Source organism: Sardina pilchardus, chromosome 2 (genome assembly GCF_963854185.1).
Source record: "Sardina pilchardus chromosome 2, fSarPil1.1, whole genome shotgun sequence".
In the NCBI taxonomy this organism is placed as follows: Eukaryota; Metazoa; Chordata; class Actinopteri; order Clupeiformes; family Clupeidae; genus Sardina; species Sardina pilchardus.
Genome location: NC_084995.1, coordinates 34,661,775 through 34,682,009, shown reverse-complemented (window position 1 = coordinate 34,682,009; position 20,235 = coordinate 34,661,775). Strand labels below are relative to the sequence as shown.

At 37.2% G+C, this 20,235-nt stretch overlaps 1 protein-coding gene across 2 annotated transcripts; it reads right to left on the bottom strand.

Annotated features, from left to right (window-relative positions):
- Positions 1–1,298: 1,298 nt before the first annotated feature.
- On the bottom strand, positions 1,299–19,827 carry LOC134071536 (uncharacterized). Of its 2 annotated transcripts, XM_062528297.1 has the most exons (11): positions 19,729–19,827; positions 19,557–19,646; positions 19,387–19,470; positions 19,224–19,307; positions 18,978–19,073; positions 18,797–18,886; positions 4,264–4,420; positions 3,824–3,933; positions 2,133–2,222; positions 1,954–2,040; positions 1,299–1,409 (listed from the first exon to the last, which is right to left on the bottom strand). In XM_062528297.1, the coding sequence occupies exons 1-11, from the start codon at positions 19,781–19,783 to the stop codon at positions 1,390–1,392; spliced, it is 963 nt and encodes a 320-aa protein (XP_062384281.1). In that variant the 5' UTR covers positions 19,784–19,827; the 3' UTR covers positions 1,299–1,389. The 2 variants fall into 2 exon arrangements, with proteins under 2 accessions (XP_062384281.1, XP_062384290.1); XM_062528306.1 differs by lacking the exons at positions 3,824–3,933; positions 4,264–4,420.
- Positions 19,828–20,235: the final 408 nt, after the last annotated feature.

Sequence of the window (20,235 nt, the reverse complement as noted above, 5' to 3'; positions counted from 1 at the left end):
CCCTCCCTGACAACCTGAGGGCCCCACAGACATTGAACACTTTTAAAAAAACGTTGAAAACATATCTTTTTAAAAAAGCTTTCTGTTAAATGTATTTTGTTGATGTGTGTGTGTGTGTGTGTGTGTTGTGTGTGTGTGTGTGTGTGTGTATATTTTATACACGTATGTGTGAGTGTGTGTGTGTGTGTGTGTGTGTATGTATGTATATAATCTATTTTAAATTGCATTATTTTTTTATCTGTTATCCATTTGCATTATAATTTTGTAGCACTTTGAGATTGTCCATAATATAAAGTGCAATACAAATAAAATGTATTATTATTATAGTAAAACATGAAAATGCAATATTGTATTGCTTTAATCGCCCTTATCTTCAGATGAAATGTTATGAACGGCACCAAATTTCATGTGTATGATTAACCTAACATCTTGTGGGAGCTCAATATGCCAAGTTTTGTGGAATTTCATCCATAGGGGGTGCACACACACACACGTATCCACACACAGACAGACATGCACGCACACACACTCTTATGCAAAAAAGCAAACTCACATGCACACACTCATTTACACATGAGCTGCAAGAGTAGGAGATTTATGCATATAAATTGCAAAAAGAGATACAGGAAAGTTGACAAGCGTCATTTATTTTTGTGGAGCGAATGTGCAGAACTGAGCGGCGGTCATTGTGTACCGCTATGCGGTACATCTAGTTTTCCAACACTCAGCAAAAACTGCCTTTCAAATTTGAATTACAAATCGAAGTACTTAAGCCTTGTAAGGTGTTCGGGTCTCTGGGGCTCATTTTCTGTGAACAAAAATAACTCGTCTTCAATGACTGCACACAGTAGCTACACCTCCCACACAGCTATTACATAGCATTTCAATCCCCTTCACCCATTCTGATTTAGTTCAGAAATAAGCACCAATGACCCGTTTTTTTTTTTTTTTTCAGTAATGGAATTCATTTTCACAAAAGAAAATCATTCGTATAATCAAGGGTAAGCGGCATGAACATTGGCCATTGAGCTAAACTGAAGAGCCAGTTCACTTTGTTACAGTACATCCTTTACATCATTTGAAGTGATGTAATTTCATGAACAGAGTAACAGTACCACAACAGTCAATATCCACAAATTGAAAATTTTAGAAAGAATCTGAAGCCAATACTGAAGAAACCAAAAGTGTTCACATTACAGAATAGGATTAATGTAGTTAGACTTCTTTACTAACTCCTGTAGTATTAGTCAGCTTGACCACCAAAATGGACCAGAGTCATGAAACAAGGAAAGACAATGTTTGAAAAGAAAATGTGATCTTTATTGAAATTCAAGATGGAGAAAGTCATGACAGAGAATTCCATAAAGCATTAGCATTCTGAGAGTCACATCAGGAGTCATTGTGGGAGTCTACAGGGATAAAAGCAGCCATTTACTTACAATACAATAAGCCATTGCTTCAAGCTAGGGCAAATCTAACACTGAAAAAAAATGCTTGTCTAATACAATCTAACCAAGTTTTTTAATCTTATATACATCAAGTTAAAAAAAACTAGTTGGTATTGTTTTCAGTACAAAGACACTTACCAAGTGCTTTCTTTTGGCTTAATTTAAGAAAAGTTAGTTTGTCTGATTTTTATATTATCTGCCAGTACAGCAAGTACATTAATCTTGATAAGACTCCTTAAAATAAAATAAAATCTTAATTTAAGTGAAATTCTCTTTGAGAGAACACGCTACATAAGCATTTTCATACTTAACACAATATCAAATAGATTTTTCATCTTAAGATAATTACACGGTTAGATTTCATTGTTTGCAGTGAAAGCTCTGCATATTTCTTGTAGACCCAATTGTAAAGGTTGAAAATCAGTAGAAACAAGAGAATTTCAGACTCAATAAAAATTACATTTAATATTGTATACAACAGAAGACATGAAAGTAAAATAATTACCAGTAATGGCGGTTACATCTTGGGCAGGGGTAGTCCCATTTTGCAGATTCAGTACAGTGGTTAACACAGCATCCTCACTTGGACCATCTTGAGATTCCACGAGAAAAAAAAAAAAAAGCCAACAGCAGTTATAAACAAGACATGGAAATACATGTGCTACACTTCACAGCAAGCCTTACCAGTTCCAGTGTGGGCCAAAGTGGTCTGGTTTTGGGCATTTTGGGTTGTGGCGGCAACCTCAGCATCGTCACTTGGTTCATCTGGCGACTCTACACGAACAGAGCCAGAATCAGTTTCAGACCCTAGTAGGTACCAACATCAAGTCAAAGAATGTCTAGTTACCAAGATGGATCAAAGGAGATTGGTCAATTGAATAAATGGCACCTACAGTATGTGTACTAGGTCATTGTGTGTGATGCCAATGAAACGTTTTCAGACACAGGATGAAAAATGAAAAACTGGAGTTAGGGCCTAGTTACTTCTGGACTCCTAAAAATACAGGAAGTTACCCTCTAATGAACAATCACTTTTATCAACAGTCTCTGCTTAAACTGAACAGACGTCATTAACATAGCAACACTTGTGCTTCCCCTGCTCCCTCATATCAATGGTAGGTGTGAAAAGGCCCATTCCTACTACCCGTGACAGATGATACAAAAATCAGTTAATTACAGTGCATGAAAATGCACTGTACTGTTCTTCCTAGGCTTTTTACAGTGCATGAAAATGCACTGTACTGTTCTTCCTAGGCTTCTTATTACAGTGCATGAAAATACAACTTTTAAAGTATTTACTGTGGGTCCCTCTCAAGCAGCGTTTATATGTCCTCCCTCGCTCCTCGATCCTCAATGATCTACATAAAGAAAGATAGAAGGGCTAGACTATCCCATTGTTGCCGCTCCATCATTCTTTATGTAGATCAGTGAGGAGCGAGAGAGGACGCGTAAACGCTATATATGAGAGGCACCTTCTGTCTCAGGCTTTAAGCATACAATCTCATTAAGACTACAGATCCTGTTTCACTACTTCCTCTGTCCACAACTGTTTCAAAATAAAGGTCCTCACTGCAATAATGCACTATTAAATCATTTAACCACTGAAACGACTCAACTATTGAACTGTTCAACCATTCCAACTGTCAGTTATCATCCACTATGCCTCCAGTCAACTACATGAAACCTCCATGTACCTAGCAACCAACATAGCAACTATTAAAATTAAGTGTTTATGACCGTTTCCATAGCAACCAACATGATTATACTGCAGTAACTTCTTGTTTCCTGATAGTGGCCACCATGGATACCCTAGCAACAAATGTTTCAAAATAAAAGTCCTCACTAGCAAGTTAGCATGGTTAGCATAGTTAGCATAGTTAGCATAGCTAACATTTTTAACATAACTGCATAAAATCAACTAAGTTAGCTAATCAACCTGGTTAGCATTGTTAGTAAAGTTAACATTGGTAGCATAATTAGCATTTTTAACACAACTGCTAGAAATCATTAGCCAAGTTAGCTAATCAACATTTTAACATGCATAGAAATCATTAGTTAAGTTAGAACTGGAATGTTTCATCTTTAAACTGTCTACCTTCACACTATCAACTCTCTGTAAACAATGCAACCACCATGTTTACCCTAGCTACACCTTAGTAACCATATCTACAATATCTATTTTTGCATTTTCATGCACTGGTAATTCCTTGGAATTGCATTTCTAGTTATTTTTATTACTATTATTATTATTATTATTAGAGAACATATGAACAAATGATGCATCATTGGTAATTGAGCAAAGAGAAAAAGAAAACATCTGATAAGTATTTTTTTATAAATGTTACTGAAGTGAAGAGGAAGCAGACTGAGCCCACCAGTTGTCTCCTTGCAGTTTTTAAGGGAGTAGCCTGATGTCACCCCCTTCAGCTTGGTCACTCGAGATGGTTTCCCAGAATCTGTGTGCTTGAGGTAACAGTAGAAACGCCTGGGCAGATAGGGACAAAAATCAGATATCGTTACAAATCTTACAGACTTTGAAAACAAAGCAATATGAATTTCTCTAGCATGTACCCGTAATTTCCCGACTATTAGCCGCGGCTCATACACTGATTTTGCAAAATTTCTTCAGCTACAGTATGAGGTTAATACATGGGGGCAGTTAATATAGCATTAATATGCTTTGTTTTCTTTTATCTTGAATAAGACGCTGACCTGCGGCTTATACACAATGTGGCTAATACACAGGAGATTACTGTATATTTGTGGTGGATGTTTGTGTACTACAGTGGTCGTGGTGTGATGGCTTATAAGGCACCTGCTGTCCCTGGTCCAGTCAGGCCTGAGAAAGCTAAAGAACTGGCAGGAGGGATGCTGGCTGCAGGCCCGTTGGCAGTGGAGCTCATCAGTGGATATGATCTGCTTCACATCGCTGCCAGGGAAGTCCACATCCACCTTTAAGTGCGGAAAACATTCTACACACACACACACACACACACACACACACACACACACACACACACGTGCAGTAATATTATGAAAACCATATGACAATAACCACATTTGGTGGACTTTTGTGTTATTGCCACCACTAGTCAGAGACAGAGCTCTGGCCTAAGGTGTAGCTTAGGGACTCTATAGCGCCACCTAGCACGTTGTCTGTTGTGGTTGACATACGTTCAAAAAATTGAACCAAATTAGGTATGCTTGTGTGTTATTGCTATCGCTACTCAGAGACAGACCTCTGGCCTAGGGTGTGGCTTAGGGACTCTATAGCGCCACCTAGTGCGTTACCTGTTGTGGTTGACATATACATTCACAAAATTGAACCAAATTAGGTAGGCTTGTGTGTTATTGCTGCCGCTAGTCAGAGACAGAGCTTAAGTACTCTATAGCGCCACCTACTGCATTGTCTTTTGTGGCTGACACATACTCAAGAAAATTAACCTAATTTGGTGGGTATGTATGTTATTGCTACCGCTAGTCAGGGACAGAGCTCTGGCCTAGGGTGTGGCTTAGGGACCCTATAGCGCCACTTAGCACGTTGTCTATTATGGTTGACACACACATTCACAACAATGAACCAAATTTGGTGGGCATGTGTGCTATTGCTACCGCTAGCTCTGGCCTAGGGTGTGGCTTAGTTAGATTCAAAAATGTCACAGGTCGCGGACCGCAGGTGCAAGGGCCTGCCCTCGCCGCTTGCGGCTATAATTATAGTGCATGAAAATGCACTATACTGTTCTTCCAAAATCTTATTACAGTGCATGAAAATGCACTGTACTGTTCTTCCTAGTTACAGTGCATGAAAATGCACTGTACTGTTATCCCTAGGCTTCTTCTTCTTCTTCTTCTTCTACTACTTCTTATTATTCTTCTTCTAACGCACGCAATTCAGCTTGAACCATTTAACATAGAAACTTCATTCAAACTGTGTTACGAAGGTCTTGCTTAGGACATCAGCGCAATGTATTTTTTAACTTTGTAACTTTTATACTTTTTAAACTATAAATTAAAAACTATTAAACGTTTCCCCATAGACTTAACATTGCTCATTATGACATCACGGCAGCAATTAGAATGTTACGCCAGGTGGCCAGTCCAGGTGCAGCAGCTCTCTCTCTCACACTGGCTCTCTTGAGACTACATTTTCTGTTCCCCTGTATCAACTGTATCAACATAAGTCTTCCTAATTCCATCCAACTTTCTATCCATTCATCTTCTTCAAACCATTCACTCATCCACCCATTCTAAACAGTCTGCCTATCAACATCAATTAGACGATCTACATTCAACTTTTAAACAATCTACTCTGTCTCAGGCTTTAAGCAAAGTAAGCAAGCTCTGTCTCTGGCTCTCTTAAGACTAGCCAGTTAAATTGATTACACCTGTATCTGTATCCACTACTCTCAGTAGAGAGCTGTGTCTCTCGACTACAAGAATATAAGGCACATTCCATCCAACTTTCTATCCATTCATCTTCTTCAGACCATTCACTCATCCACCCATTAAACTGTCTATCAACATCTATTAAACAATCTGCCTATCAACATCCATTAAACTCTCTGTCTATCAACATTAATTAGACTATCTACATTCAACTTTTAAATAATTTACTCTGTCTCAGGCTTTAATCATACACTGGCTCTCTTAAGACTAGCCAGTTAAATTGATTACACCTGTATCAACTACTCTCAGAGAGCTGTATCAGTGTCTCTCTTAACAAGAATATAAGCCACATTCCATCCAACCTTCTATCCATTCATCTTCTTCAGACCATTCACTCATCCACCCATTAAACTGTCAATCAATATCTATTAAACAATCTGCCTATCAACATCCATTAAACATTCTGTCTATCAACATTAATTAGACTATCTACATACAACTTTTAAAGTATTTACTGTGGGTGCCTCTCAAGCAGCGTTTTTATGTCCTCCCTCGCTCCTCGATCCTCAATGATCTACATAAAGAAAGATAGAAGAAGGGCTAGACTATCCCATTGTTGCCGCTCCATCATTCTTTATGTAGATCAGTGAGGATCGAGGAGCGAGAGAGGACGCGTAAACGCTATATGCGAGGCACCTTCTGTCTCAGGCTTTAAGCATACAATCTCATTAAGACTACAGATCCTGTTTCACTACTTCCTCTGTCCACAACTGTTTCAAAATAAAGGTCCTCACTGCAATAATACACTATTAAACCATTTAACCATTGTAACTACTCAACTATTTCACTGTTCAACCATTCCAACTGTCAGTTATCAACTATGCCTCCAGTCAACTACACGAAAACTCCATGTACCTAGCAACCAACATAGCAACCACTACAATTAAGCGTTTATGACCGTTTCCATAGCAACCAACATGATTATCAGGAAACAAGAAGTTACTGTAGTATAGTGGCCACCATGGATACCCTAGAAACAAATGTTTCAAAATAAAAGTCCTCACTAGCAAGTTAGCATGGTTAACATAGTTAGCATTGTTAGCATAGTTAGCATTTTTAGCATACCTGCAAAAAAAATCAACTAAGTTAGCTAATCAACCTGGTTAGCATTGTTAACAATTTTAGCATTGTTAGCATAGTTAGCATTATTGCTAGAAATCATCAGTTAAGTTGGCTAATCAACCTGGTTAGCATTGTTAGTTTAAGTTAGCATTGTTACCATAGTTAGCATTGCTAGCATAGTTAGCATTTTTAGCATAACTGTTAGAAATCATTAGCTATGTTAGCTAATCAACCTGGTTAGCACTGTGATCATAGTTAGCATAGTTAACATTTTTACCATTACTGCATGAAATCAATAGCTAAGTTAACCAATCAACCTGGTTATCATTGTTACCATAGTTAACATTTTAACATGAATAGTAATCATTAGTTAAGTTAGAACTGGGAATGTTTCAGCTTTAAACTGTCTACCTTCACACTATCAACTCACTGTAAACTATGCAACCACCATGTTTACCCTAGCTACACCTTAGCAACCATATCTACATTATCTATCTATTTTTGAATTTCATGCACTGGTAATTCCTTGGAATTGCATTTCTAGTCTTCAACTTCATCTTCTTATTACAGTGCATGAAAATGCACTGTACTGTTCTTCCTATTCTTCTTATTATTATTACAGTGCATGAAAATGCACTGTACTGTTCTTCCTCGGTCTTCTTCTTCTTCTTATTACAGTGCATGAAAATGCACTGTACTGTTCTTCCTAGGCTTCAACTTCAACTTCAACTTTTTATTATTCTTCTTCTAACGCACGCAATTCAGCTTGAACCGTTTAACGTAGAAACTTCATTCAAACTGTGTTACGTAGGTCTTACTTACGCGATGTGTGCTTTCTATTTTTCAACTTTGTAACATTTATACTTTTTAAACTATTAGTTAAAAACTATCACCATTTTCCCCATAGACTTAACATTGCTCATTATGACATCACGGCAGCAATTAGAATGTTACCCCAGCTGGTCAGCCACCTGGGCACCAACTGTCAGTTTCTCTCAGGCTCCTCTCTGAAGACTACATATTCTGTTCCCCTGTATCCTCTGCGCACAACAGTATCAAAATAAGTCCTCCTAATTCCATCCAACTTTATATCCATTCATCTTCTTCAAACCATTCACTCATCCACCCATTCTAAACAGTCTGCCTATCAACAACATCAATTAGACGCTCTACATTGAACTTTTAAACAATCTACTCTGTCTCAGGCTGGCTCTCTTAAGACTAGCCAGTTAAATTGATTACACCTGTATCTGTATCCACTACTCTCAGTAGAGAGCTGTGTCTCTCCATTCTACAAGAATATAAGGCACATTCCATCTAACATTCTATCCATTCATCTTCTTCAGACCATTCACTCATCCACCCATTAAACTGTCTATCAACATCTATTAAACAATCTGTCTATCAACATCCATTAAACTCTCTGTCTATCAACATTAATTAGACTATCTACATTCAACTTTTAAATTATTTACTCTGTCTCAGGCTTTAAGAGTAGCCTACTCTGGCTCTCTTAAGACTAGCCAGTTAAATTGATTACACCTGTGTCAATTACTCTCAGAGAGCTGTATCAGTGTCTCTCTTAACAAGAATATAAGGCACATTCCATCCAACCTTCTATCCATTCATCTTCTTCAGACCATTCACTCATCCACCCATTAAACTGTCAATCAATATCTATTAAACAATCTGCCTATCAACATCCATTAAACATTCTGTCTATCAACATTAATTAGACTATCTACATACAACTTTTAAAGTATTTACTGTGGGTCCCTCTCAAGCAGCGTTTATATGTCCTCCCTCGCTCCTCGATCCTCAATGATCTACATAAAGAAAGATAGAAGAAGGGCTAGACTATCCCATTGTTGCCGCTCCATCATTCTTTATGTAGATCAGTGAGGAGCGAGAGAGGACGCGTAAACGCTATGAGAGGCACCTTCTGTCTCAGGCTTTAAGCATACAATCTCATTAAGACTACAGATCCTGTTTCACTACTTCCTCTGTCCACAACTGTTTCAAAATAAAGGTCCTCACTGCAATAATACACTATTAAATCATTTAACCATTGAAACTACTCAACTATTGAACTGTTCAACCATTCCAACTGTCAGTTATCATCCACTATGCCTCCAGTCAACTACATGAAACCTCCATGTACCTAGCAACCAACATAGCAACCATTAAAATGAAGTGTTTATGACTGTTTCCATAGCAACCAACATAATTTTACTGCAGTAACTTCTTGTTTCCTGATAGTGGCCACCATGGATACCCTAGCAACAAATGTTTCAAAATAAAAGTCCTCACTAGCAAGTTAGCTAGTTAGCATGGTTAGCATTGTTAGCATAGTTAGCATTTTTAGCATAACTGCAAAAAATCATCAACTAAGTTAGCTAATCAACCTGGTTAGCATTGTTAGCAAATTTAGCATTGTTAGCATAGTTAGCATTTTTAGCATTACTGCTAGAAATCATTGGTTAAGTTAGCTAATCAACCTGGTTAGCATTGTTAATACAGTTAGCATTGCTAGCATAATTAGCATTTTTAACGTAACTGCTAGAAATCATTAGCTAAGTTAGAACTGGAATATTTCATCTTTTAACTGTCTACCTTCACACTTTCAACTCTCTGTAAACTATGCAACCACCATGTTTACCCTAGCTACACCTTAGTAACCATATCTACATTATCTATCTATTTTTGCATTTTCATGCACTGGTAATTCCTTGGAATTGCATTTCTAGTTATTATTATTCTTCTTCTAACGCACGCAATTCAGCTTCAACCGTTTAACGTAGAAACTTCATTCAAACGTTGTTGCGTAGGTCTTGCTTATGCCATGCCTGCTTTGTATTTTTCAACTTTGTAACTTTTATACTTTTTAAACTATTAGTTAAAAACTATTACAATTTCCCCCATAGACTTAACATTGCTCATTATGACATCACGGCAGCAATTAGAATCTTAGGCCAGGTGGCCGGCCACCTGGGCACCAACTGTCAGTTTCTCTGGCTTTAAGCATACAGTCTCTCAGAAGACTACATATCCTGTTAACTGTTTCCTCTGTCCACAACTGTTTCAAAATAAAAGTCCTCACTGCAATAATACACTATTAAATCATTTAACCATTGAAACTACTCAACTATTGAACTGTTCAACCATTCCAACTGTCAGTTATCATCACCTATGCCTCCAGTCAACTACATGAAACCTCCACATACCTAGCAACCAACATAGCAACCATTCAAATTAAGCGTTTATGACCGTTTCCATAGCAACCAACATGATTTTACTACAGTAACTTCTTTATTTCTGATAGTGGCCATCATGGTTACCCTAGCAACAAATGTTTCAAAATAAAAGTCCTCACTAGCAAGTTAGCTAGTTAGCATGGTTAGCATAGTTAGCATTGTTAGCATAATTAGCATTTTTAGCATAACTGTTAGAAATGATTAACTAAGTTAGCTAATCAACCTGGTTAGCATTGTAAACATAGTTAGCATTGTTAGCATAGTTAGCATTTTTAGCATAACTGCTAGAAATCATCTGTTAAGTTAGCTAATCAACCTGGTTAGCATTGTTAATATAGTTAACATTGTTAGCATAGTTAGCATTTTTAGCATTAACTGCTCGAAATCATCAACTAAGTTAGCTAATCAACCTCGTTAGCATAGTTAGCATTGTTAGCATAGTTAGCTTATCTGGCAATCAGGTTAGCAAATTCAATTTTAAACTGTTTATCTTAGCACTATCAACTTTCAAAAACTATGAAACCACCATGTCTACCCTAGCAACACCTTAGTAACCATATCTACATGATTTATCTGTACATTTTTGCATTTTCATGCACTTGTAATTTCCTTGGAATTACATTCTCTAGTTCTTCTTCCACACTTTTTGTGCGTTCAATTCAGCTTCAACCGTTCGACGTAGAGACTTCATTCAAACTGCGCTGCGTAGGTCTTACTTAGGTGACTTCAGCTATGTAAATTTCATCTTTGAAAACTTTATCGTTTATTTTATATGAATTTTTAAAAACATTTTTTCTCCCATAGACTTAACATTGGATTATGACATCACAATGAAGTCGTTAAGCAATTAGAATCTTAAGCCAGGTGTTCAAAGCCACCTGGCAGCAACTCTCTGTCTCAGGCTTTCTGGCTCTCTTAAAGAGTACATATCCTGTTCAACTGTTTCCTCTACCCACAACTGTTTCAAAATAAAAGTCCTCACCATTTTTGCATTTTCATGCACTCGTAATTTCCTTGGAATTACATCTCTAGTTATTAAACTTCTTCTTCTAACGCTCGCAATTCAGCTTCAACCGTTTAACGTAGAAACTTCATTCAAACTTTGTTGCGTAGGTCTTGCTTATGCCATATGTGCTTTATATTTTTCAACTTTGTAACTTTTATACTTTTTAAACTATTAGTTAAAAACTATCACCATTTCCCCCATAGACTTAACATTGCTCATTATGACATCACGGCAGCAATTAGAATGTTACCCCAGCTGGTCAGCCACCTGGGCACCAACTGTCAGTTTCTCTCAGGCTCCTCTCTGAAGACTACATATTCTGTTCCCCTGTATCCTCTGCGCACAACAGTATCAAAATAAGTCCTCCTAATTCCATCCAACTTTATATCCATTCATCTTCTTCAAACCATTCACTCATCCACCCATTCTAAACAGTCTGCCTATCAACAACATCAATTAGACGCTCTACATTGAACTTTTAAACAATCTACTCTGTCTCAGGCTGGCTCTCTTAAGACTAGCCAGTTAAATTGATTACACCTGTATCTGTATCCACTACTCTCAGTAGAGAGCTGTGTCTCTCCATTCTACAAGAATATAAGGCACATTCCATCCAACATTCTATCCATTCATCTTCTTCAGACCATTCACTCATCCACCCATTAAACTGTCTATCAACATCTATTAAACAATCTGTCTATCAACATCCATTAAACTTTAAATTAAACATTAATTAGACTATCTACATTCAACTTTTAAATTATTTACTCTGTCTCAGGCTTTAAGAGTACTCTGGCACTCTTAAGACTAGCCAGTTAAATTGATTACACCTGTGTCAACTACTCTCAGAGAGCTGTATCAGTGTCTCTCTTAACAAGAATATAAGGCACATTCCATCCAACCTTCTATCCACTCATCTTCTTCAGACCATTCACTCATCCACCCATTAAACTGTCAATCAATATCTATTAAACAATCTGCCTATCAACATCCATTAAACATTCTGTCTATCAACATTAATTAGACTATCTACATACAACTTTTAAAGTATTTACTGTGGGTCCCTCTCAAGCAGCGTTTATATGTCCTCCCTCGCTCCTCGATCCTCAATGATCTACATAAAGAAAGATAGAAGAAGGGCTAGACTATCCCATTGTTGCCGCTCCATCATTCTTTATGTAGATCAGTGAGGAGCGAGAGAGGACGCGTAAACGCTATGAGAGGCACCTTCTGTCTCAGGCTTTAAGCATACAATCTCATTAAGACTACAGATCCTGTTTCACTACTTCCTCTGTCTACAACTGTTTCAAAATAAAGGTCCTCACTGCAATTATACACTATTAAATCATTTAACCATTGAAACTACTCAACTATTGAAATGTTCAACCATTCCAACTGTCAGTTATCATCAACTATGCCTCCAGTCAACTACATGAAACCTCCATGTACCTAGCAACCAACATAGCAACCATTAAAATTAAGTGTTTATAACCGTTTCCATAGCAACCAACATGATTATACTGCAGTAACTTCTTGTTTCCTGATAGTGGCCACCATGGATACCCTAGCAACAAATGTTTCAAAATAAAAGTCCTCACTAGCAAGTTAGCTAGTTAGCATAGTTAACATTGTTAACATAGTTAGCATTTTTAGCATAACTGCAAAAAATCATCAACTAAGTTAGCTAATCAACCTGGTTAGCATTGTCAGCAAATTTAGCATTGTTAGCATAGTTAGCATTTTTAACATTACTGCTAGAAATCATCGATAAGTTAGCTAATCAACCTGGTTAGCATTGTTAGTAAAGTTAGCATTGCTAGCATAATTAGCATTTTTAGCTTAACTGCTAGAAATCATTAGCTAAGTTAGCTAATCAACATTTTAACATGAATAGAAATCATTAGTTAAGTTAGAACTGGAATGTTTCATCTTTAAACTGTCTACCTTCACACTATCAACTCTCTGTAAACTATGCAACCACCATGTTTACCCTAGCTACACCTTAGTAACCATATCTACATTATCTATCTTTTTTAGCATTTTCATGCACTGGTAATTCCTTGGAATTGCATTTCTAGTTATTAAACTTCTTCTTCTAACGCTCGCAATTCAGCTTCAACCGTTTAACGTAGAAACTTCATTCAAACTTTGTTGCGTAGGTCTTGCTTATGCCATATGTGCTTTGTATTTTTCAACTTTGTAACTTTTATACTTTTTAAACTATTAGTTAAAAACTATTACAATTTCCCCCATAGACTTAACATTGCTCATTATGACATCACGGCAGCAATTAGAATCTTAGGCCAGGTGGCCGGCCACCTGGGCACCAACTGTCAGTTTCTCTCAGACTTTAAGCATACAATCTCTCTGAAGACTACACATATCCTGTTAAACTGTTTCCTCTGTCCACAACTGTTTCAAAATAAAAGTCCTCACTGCAATAATACACTATTAAATCATTTAACCATTGAAACTACTCAACTATTTAACTGTTCAACCATTCCAACTGTCAGTTATCATCCACTATGCCTCCAATCAACTACATGAAACCTCCATGTACCTAGCAACCAACATAGCAACCATTAAAATTAAGTGTTTATGACCGTTTCCATAGCAACCAACATGATTATACTGCAGTAACTTCTTGTTTCCTGATAGTGGCCACCATGGATACCCTAGCAACAAATGTTTCAAAATAAAAGTCCTCACTAGCAAGTTAGCTAGTTAGCATGGTTAGCATAGTTAGCATTGTTAGCATTTTTAACATAACTGCAAAAAATCATCAACTAAGTTAGCTAATCAACGTGGTTAGCATGGTTAGCAAATTTAGCATTGTTAGCATTTTTAACATTACTGCTAGAAATCATCGGTTAAGTTAGCTAATCAACCTGGTTAGCATTGTTAGTAAAGTTAGCATTGCTAGCATAACTAGCATTTTTAGCGTAACTGCTAGAAATCATTAGCTAAGTTAGCTAATCAACATTTTAACATGAATAGAAATCATTAGTTAAGTTAGAACTGGAATGTTTCATCTTTTAACTGTCTACCTTCACACTATCAACTCTCTGTAAACTATGCAACCACCATGTTTACCCTAGCTACACCTTAGTAACCATATCTACATTATCTATCTATTTTTGCATTTTCTTGCACTGGTAATTCCTTGGAATTGCATTTCTAGTTCTTCTTCTAACGCTTTTAATGCAGCTCCAACCGTTTGACGTAGAAACTTCATTCAAACTTTGACACGTAGGTCTTGCTTAGGACACCCGTGCTATGTATTTTTCAACTTTGTAACTTTTATACTTTTTAAACTAGAAATTAAAAACTATTAAATTTCCCCATAGACTTAACATTGCGATTATGACATCATAATAGGGCAATTAGAATCTTATGCCAGGTGGCCAGGCCAGCTGCAGCAGCTCTCTCTCTCTCAGGCTTTAAGCATACAATCTCTGAAGACTACATATCCTGTTTCCTCTGTCCACAACTGTTTCAAAATAAAAGTCCTCACTGCAATAATACACTATTAAATCATTTAACCATTGAAACTACTCAACTATTTAACTGTTCAACCATTCCAACTGTCATTTATCATCAACTATGACTCCAGTCAACTACATGAAACCTCCATGTACCTAGCAACCAACATAGCAACCATTGAAATTAAGCGTTTATGACCGTTTCCATAGCAAACAACATGATTATACTGCAGTAACTTCTTGTTTCCTGATAGTGGCCACCATGGATACCCTAGCAACAAATGTTTCAAAATAAAAGTCCTCACTAGCAAGTTAGCTAGTTACCATGGTTAGCATAGTTAACATTGTTAGCATTTTTAGCATAACTGCTAGAAATGATTAGTTAAGTTAGCTAATCAACCTGGTTAGCATTTTTAGCATAGTTAGCATTGTTAGCATTTTTAGCAAAACTGTAAAAAATCATCACCTAAGTTAGCTAATCAACCTGGTTAGCATTGTTAACAATTTTAACATTGTTAGCATAGTTAGCATTATTAACATTATTGCTAAAAATCATCAGTTAAGTTAGCTAAACAACCTGGTTAGCACTGTGAGCATAGTTAGCATAGTTAACATTTTTACCATAACTGCATGAAATCAGTAGCTCAGTTAGCAACCAACCTGGTTATCATTGTTACCATAGTTATCATTTTAACAGGAATAGAAATCATTAGTTAAGTTAGAACTGGAATGTTTCAGCTTTAAACTGTCTACCTTCACACTATCAACTCTCTGTAAACTATGCAACCACTATGTTTACCCTAGCTACACCTTAGTAACCATATCCACATTATCTATCTATTTTTGCATTTTCATGCACTGGTAATTCCTTGGAATTGCATTTCTAGTCTTCAACTTCATCTTCTTATTATTCTTCTAACGCACGCAATTCAGCTTGAACCGTTTAACGTAGAAACTTCATTCAAACTGTGTTACGTAGATCTTACTTACGCGATGTGGGCTTTGTATATATCAACTTTGTAACTTTTATACTTTTTAAACTATTAGTTAAAAACTATTACAATTTCCCCCATAGACTTAACATTGCTCATTATGACATCACGGCAGCAATTAGAATCTTAGGCCAGGTGGCCGGCCACCTGGGCACCAACTGTCAGTTTCTCTGGCTTTAGCATACAGTCTCTCAGAAGACTACATATCCTGTTAACTGTTTCCTCTGTCCACAACTATTTCAAAATAAAAGTCCTCACTGCAATAATGCACTATTAAATCATTTAACCACTGAAACGACTCAACTATTGAACTGTTCAACCATTCCAACGGTCAGTTATCATCCACTATGCCTCCAGTCAACTACATGAAACCTCCATGTACCTAGCAACCAACATAGCAACTATTAAAATTAAGTGTTTATGACCGTTTCCATAGCAACCAACATGATTATACTGCAGTAACTTCTTGTTTCCTGATAGTGGGCACCATGGATACCCTAGCAACAAATGTTTCAAAATAAAAGTCCTCACTAGCAAGTTAGCTAGTTAGCATTTTTAACATAACTGCAAAAAATCATCAACTAAGTTAGCTAATCAACCTGGTTAACATTGTTAGCAAATTTAGCATTGTTAGCATAGTTAGCATTTTTAACATTACTGCTAGAAATCATCAGTTAAGTTAGCTAATCAACATTTTAACATGAATAGAAATCATTAGTTAAGTTAGAACTGGAATGTTTCATCTTTAAACAGTCTACCTTCACACTATCAACTCTGTAAACTATGCAACCACCATGTTTACCCTAGCTACACCTTAGTAACCATATCTACATTATCTATCTATTTTTGCATTTTCATGCACTGGTAATTCCTTGGAATTGCATTTCTAGTTATTCTACTTCTTCTAACGCTCGCAATTCTGCTTGAACCGTTTAACGTAGAAACTTCATTCAAACTATGCTACGTAGGTCTTACTTAGGACACATGTGCTATGACTTTTCAACTTTGTAACTTTTATACTTTTTAAACTATTAGTTAAAAACTATTACAATTTCCCCCATAGACTTAACATTGCTCATTATGACATCACGGCAGCAATTAGAATCTTACTCCAGCTGGTCAGCCACCTGGGCATCAACTGTCAGTTTCTCTCAGGCTTTACAATCTCTCTGAAGACTACATATTCTGTTCCCCTGTATCCTCTGCGCACAACAGTATCAAAATAAGTCCTCCTAATTCCATCCAACTTTATATCCATTCATCTTCTTCAAACCATTCACTCATCCACCCATTCTAAACAGTCTGCCCATCAACATCAATTAGACGCTCTACATTCAACTTTTAAACAATCTTCTCTGTCTCAGGCTGGCTCTCTTAAGACTAGCCAGTTAAATTGATTACACCTGTATCTGTATCCACTACTCTCAGTAGAGAGCTGTGTCTCTCCATTCTACAAGAATATAAGGCACATTCCATCCAGCATTCTATCCATTCATCTTCTTCAGACCATTCACTCATCTACCCATTAAACTGTCTATCAACATCTATTAAACAATCTGTCTATCAACATCCATTAAACTCTGTCTATCAACATTAATTAGACTATCTACATTCAACTTTCAAATTATTTACTCTGTCTCAGGCTTTAAGAGTACTCTGGCTCTCTTAAGACTAGCCAGTTAAATTGATGTATCAACTACTCTCAATTTAAAGAGAGCTGTATCAGTGTATCTCTTAAGAATATAAGGCACATTCCATCCAACCTTCTATCCATTCATCTTCTTCAGACCATTCACTCATCCACCCATTAAACTGTCAATTAATATCTATTAAACAATCTGCCCATCAACATCCATTAAACATTCTGTCTATCAACATTAGACTATCTACATACAACTTTTAAAGTATTTACTGTGGGTCCCTCTCAAGCAGCGTTTATATGTCCTCCCTCGCTCCTCGATCCTCGATCCTCAATGATCTACATAAAGAAAGCTATAAGAAGGGCTAGACTATCCCATTGTTGCCGCTCCATCATTCTTTATGTAGATCAGTGAGGAGCGAGAGAGGACGCGTAAACGCTATATGAGAGGCACCTTCTGTCTCAGGCTTTAAGCATACAATCTCATTAAGACTACAGATCCTGTTTCACTACTTCCTCTGTCCACAACTGTTTCAAAATAAAGGTCCTCACTGCAATAATGCACTATTAAATCATTTAACCACTGAAACTACTCAACTATTGAACTGTTCAACCATTCCAACTGTCAGTTATCATCCACTATGCCTCCAGTCAACTACATAAAACCTCCATGTACCTAGCAACCAACATAGCAACTATTAAAATTAAGTGTTTATGACCGTTTCCATAGCAACCAACATGATTATACTGCAGTAACTTCTTGTTTCCTGATAGTGGCCACCATGGATACCCAAGCAACACATGTTTCAAAATAAAAGTCCTCACTAACAAGTTAGCTAGTTAGCATGGTTAGCATTTTTAACATAACTACAAAAAATCATCAACTAAGTTAGCTAATCAACCTGGTTAGCATTGTTAGCAAATTTGACATTGTTAACATAATTAGCATTTTTAACATTATTGCTAGAAATCATCAGTTAAGTTAGCTAATCAACCTGGTTAGCATTGTTAGTTTAAGTTAGCATTGTTACCATAGTTAGCATTGCTAGCATAGTTAGCATTTTTAACATAACTGCTAGAAATCATTAGCTAAGTTAACTAATCAACCTGGTTAGCACTGTGAGCATAGTTAGCATAGTTAACATTTTTACCATTACTGCATGAAATCAGTAGCTAAGTTAACCAATCAACCTGGCTATCATTGTTACCATAGTTAACATTTTAACATGAATAGTAATAGTTGTGCAAGGTTAAGTAAATACTTTGTGAACAAATAGATGTGTAGTTGAGCCACATAAAGCTCAGTTGGAGTATTTGCCATGCCTAGATGCATTTTCCATAAATGCTAGAGATGCAAGTGGACTTCCCAACAATGACCCATTTCTCATGATTGAAACCCAATTTAATATACTGGACTGGACAATGTTTGTGGGTCTTAACAAAAAAACAAAAAAAAATCTCCCTTACCAGTTACTCCACCTGTGGCACATGACGTGGTCTTGTTTTGGGGACATGGGGTTGCAGTTACCACGTCATCTTCACTTGGCCCATCAGTTTCTATTCCACATAATACATGTGTTAGTATATGTAGGTGTGGTGGGGTCTATTGGGTCATGTAGATAACCACAAATGCCCTGATGGTCCTTACCAGCATTTTCAGTTTGGGCAGCAGCTGTTGTCTGGTTTTGGGGACTTGTGGTAACCGTCATTTCTGCCCATCCATCTTCACTTGGCCCATCAGTTTCTGTTCCACATAACACAGGTGTGAGTGAAGGTGTATGTGAGAGTGAGTGAATGAGAGTGTGTAGGTGTGTATGGGGAGGGGGGGGGGGGGGGGTCTCTTGGTCATGTACGGAACCACAAATAAGGCCACAAATGCCCTAATGGTCCTTACCAGCATTTTCAGTTTGGGCAGCAGGTGTTGTCTGGTTTTGGGGCCTTGAGGACGCAGTTACCACATCATCTTCACTTGGCCCATCTTTGAGGAAGACCAGTCTCAATTTTAACCCAATAAATCAGACTTGCAGAGTCTCAAAGCAACAAAAAAAGAACCTTACCCGTCACATCAGGCTGTGCAGTAGCAGTCTGATTGTGGGGAATTGGTGCTGGAGTGCCTGCTTCAACATCTTCACTTGCACCACCTTGGCATTAAGTTTAGACATTTTAGATTCAACACAACCAATATGCAAGGACATGAGAACATTACAGCATTACATTAAATACTCACCCACAGCTTCAGTTTGGGTCTGATTGTTGGGAGACGGTGTTGTTGAAACCTCAACCTCATGGGCAGCTTCCCTCTTTGGAAAACAAATGACTACTCAAAAGAACAGAAGAAAATCATTAAACATTTAAATCAGGATTTTAAAAGCATAACTCAACTGCCAAAAGACACTCACCATTACTGAAAGTAGCAACGAGAACCAAAACAACAACCTTTGCCATTACTGCCATATCACCAAAAACAAAAGGAAGGGTAAATTCCAGGAGGCATTGGAGGCTTATAAAGGCATGACAAACTCATTCTCAATTCAGTGATAATAAGAATCACATGAGTTCCAGGTGTGAATCGTTTAGTGATTAATGGGGTCTGGCCTAACAATAATAGACCTCTGAAGTTAGCCTACAAAAAAGCTACCATCTTTGCCCAAATAAGGAGATCCGGTACCGGTAGTTTTTTTCAATGGGACAATAACATGGGGATTTCAATTATCGCACCTGTTAAACTCTCATGGGGACAAAAAAATTGGAAATGCAGACATTTTGCACAGCAAAGTTTTTTCCTCTGCCTTCGAGTGGATACTGTGATCTTCGGTAGGTGAAGACGGTACACATTGATCTTTGCTACCCCAGAGCTAAGTTACAACTTGCCATAGGCAGTTAGCTTCAATTAACCCCCGGATCTC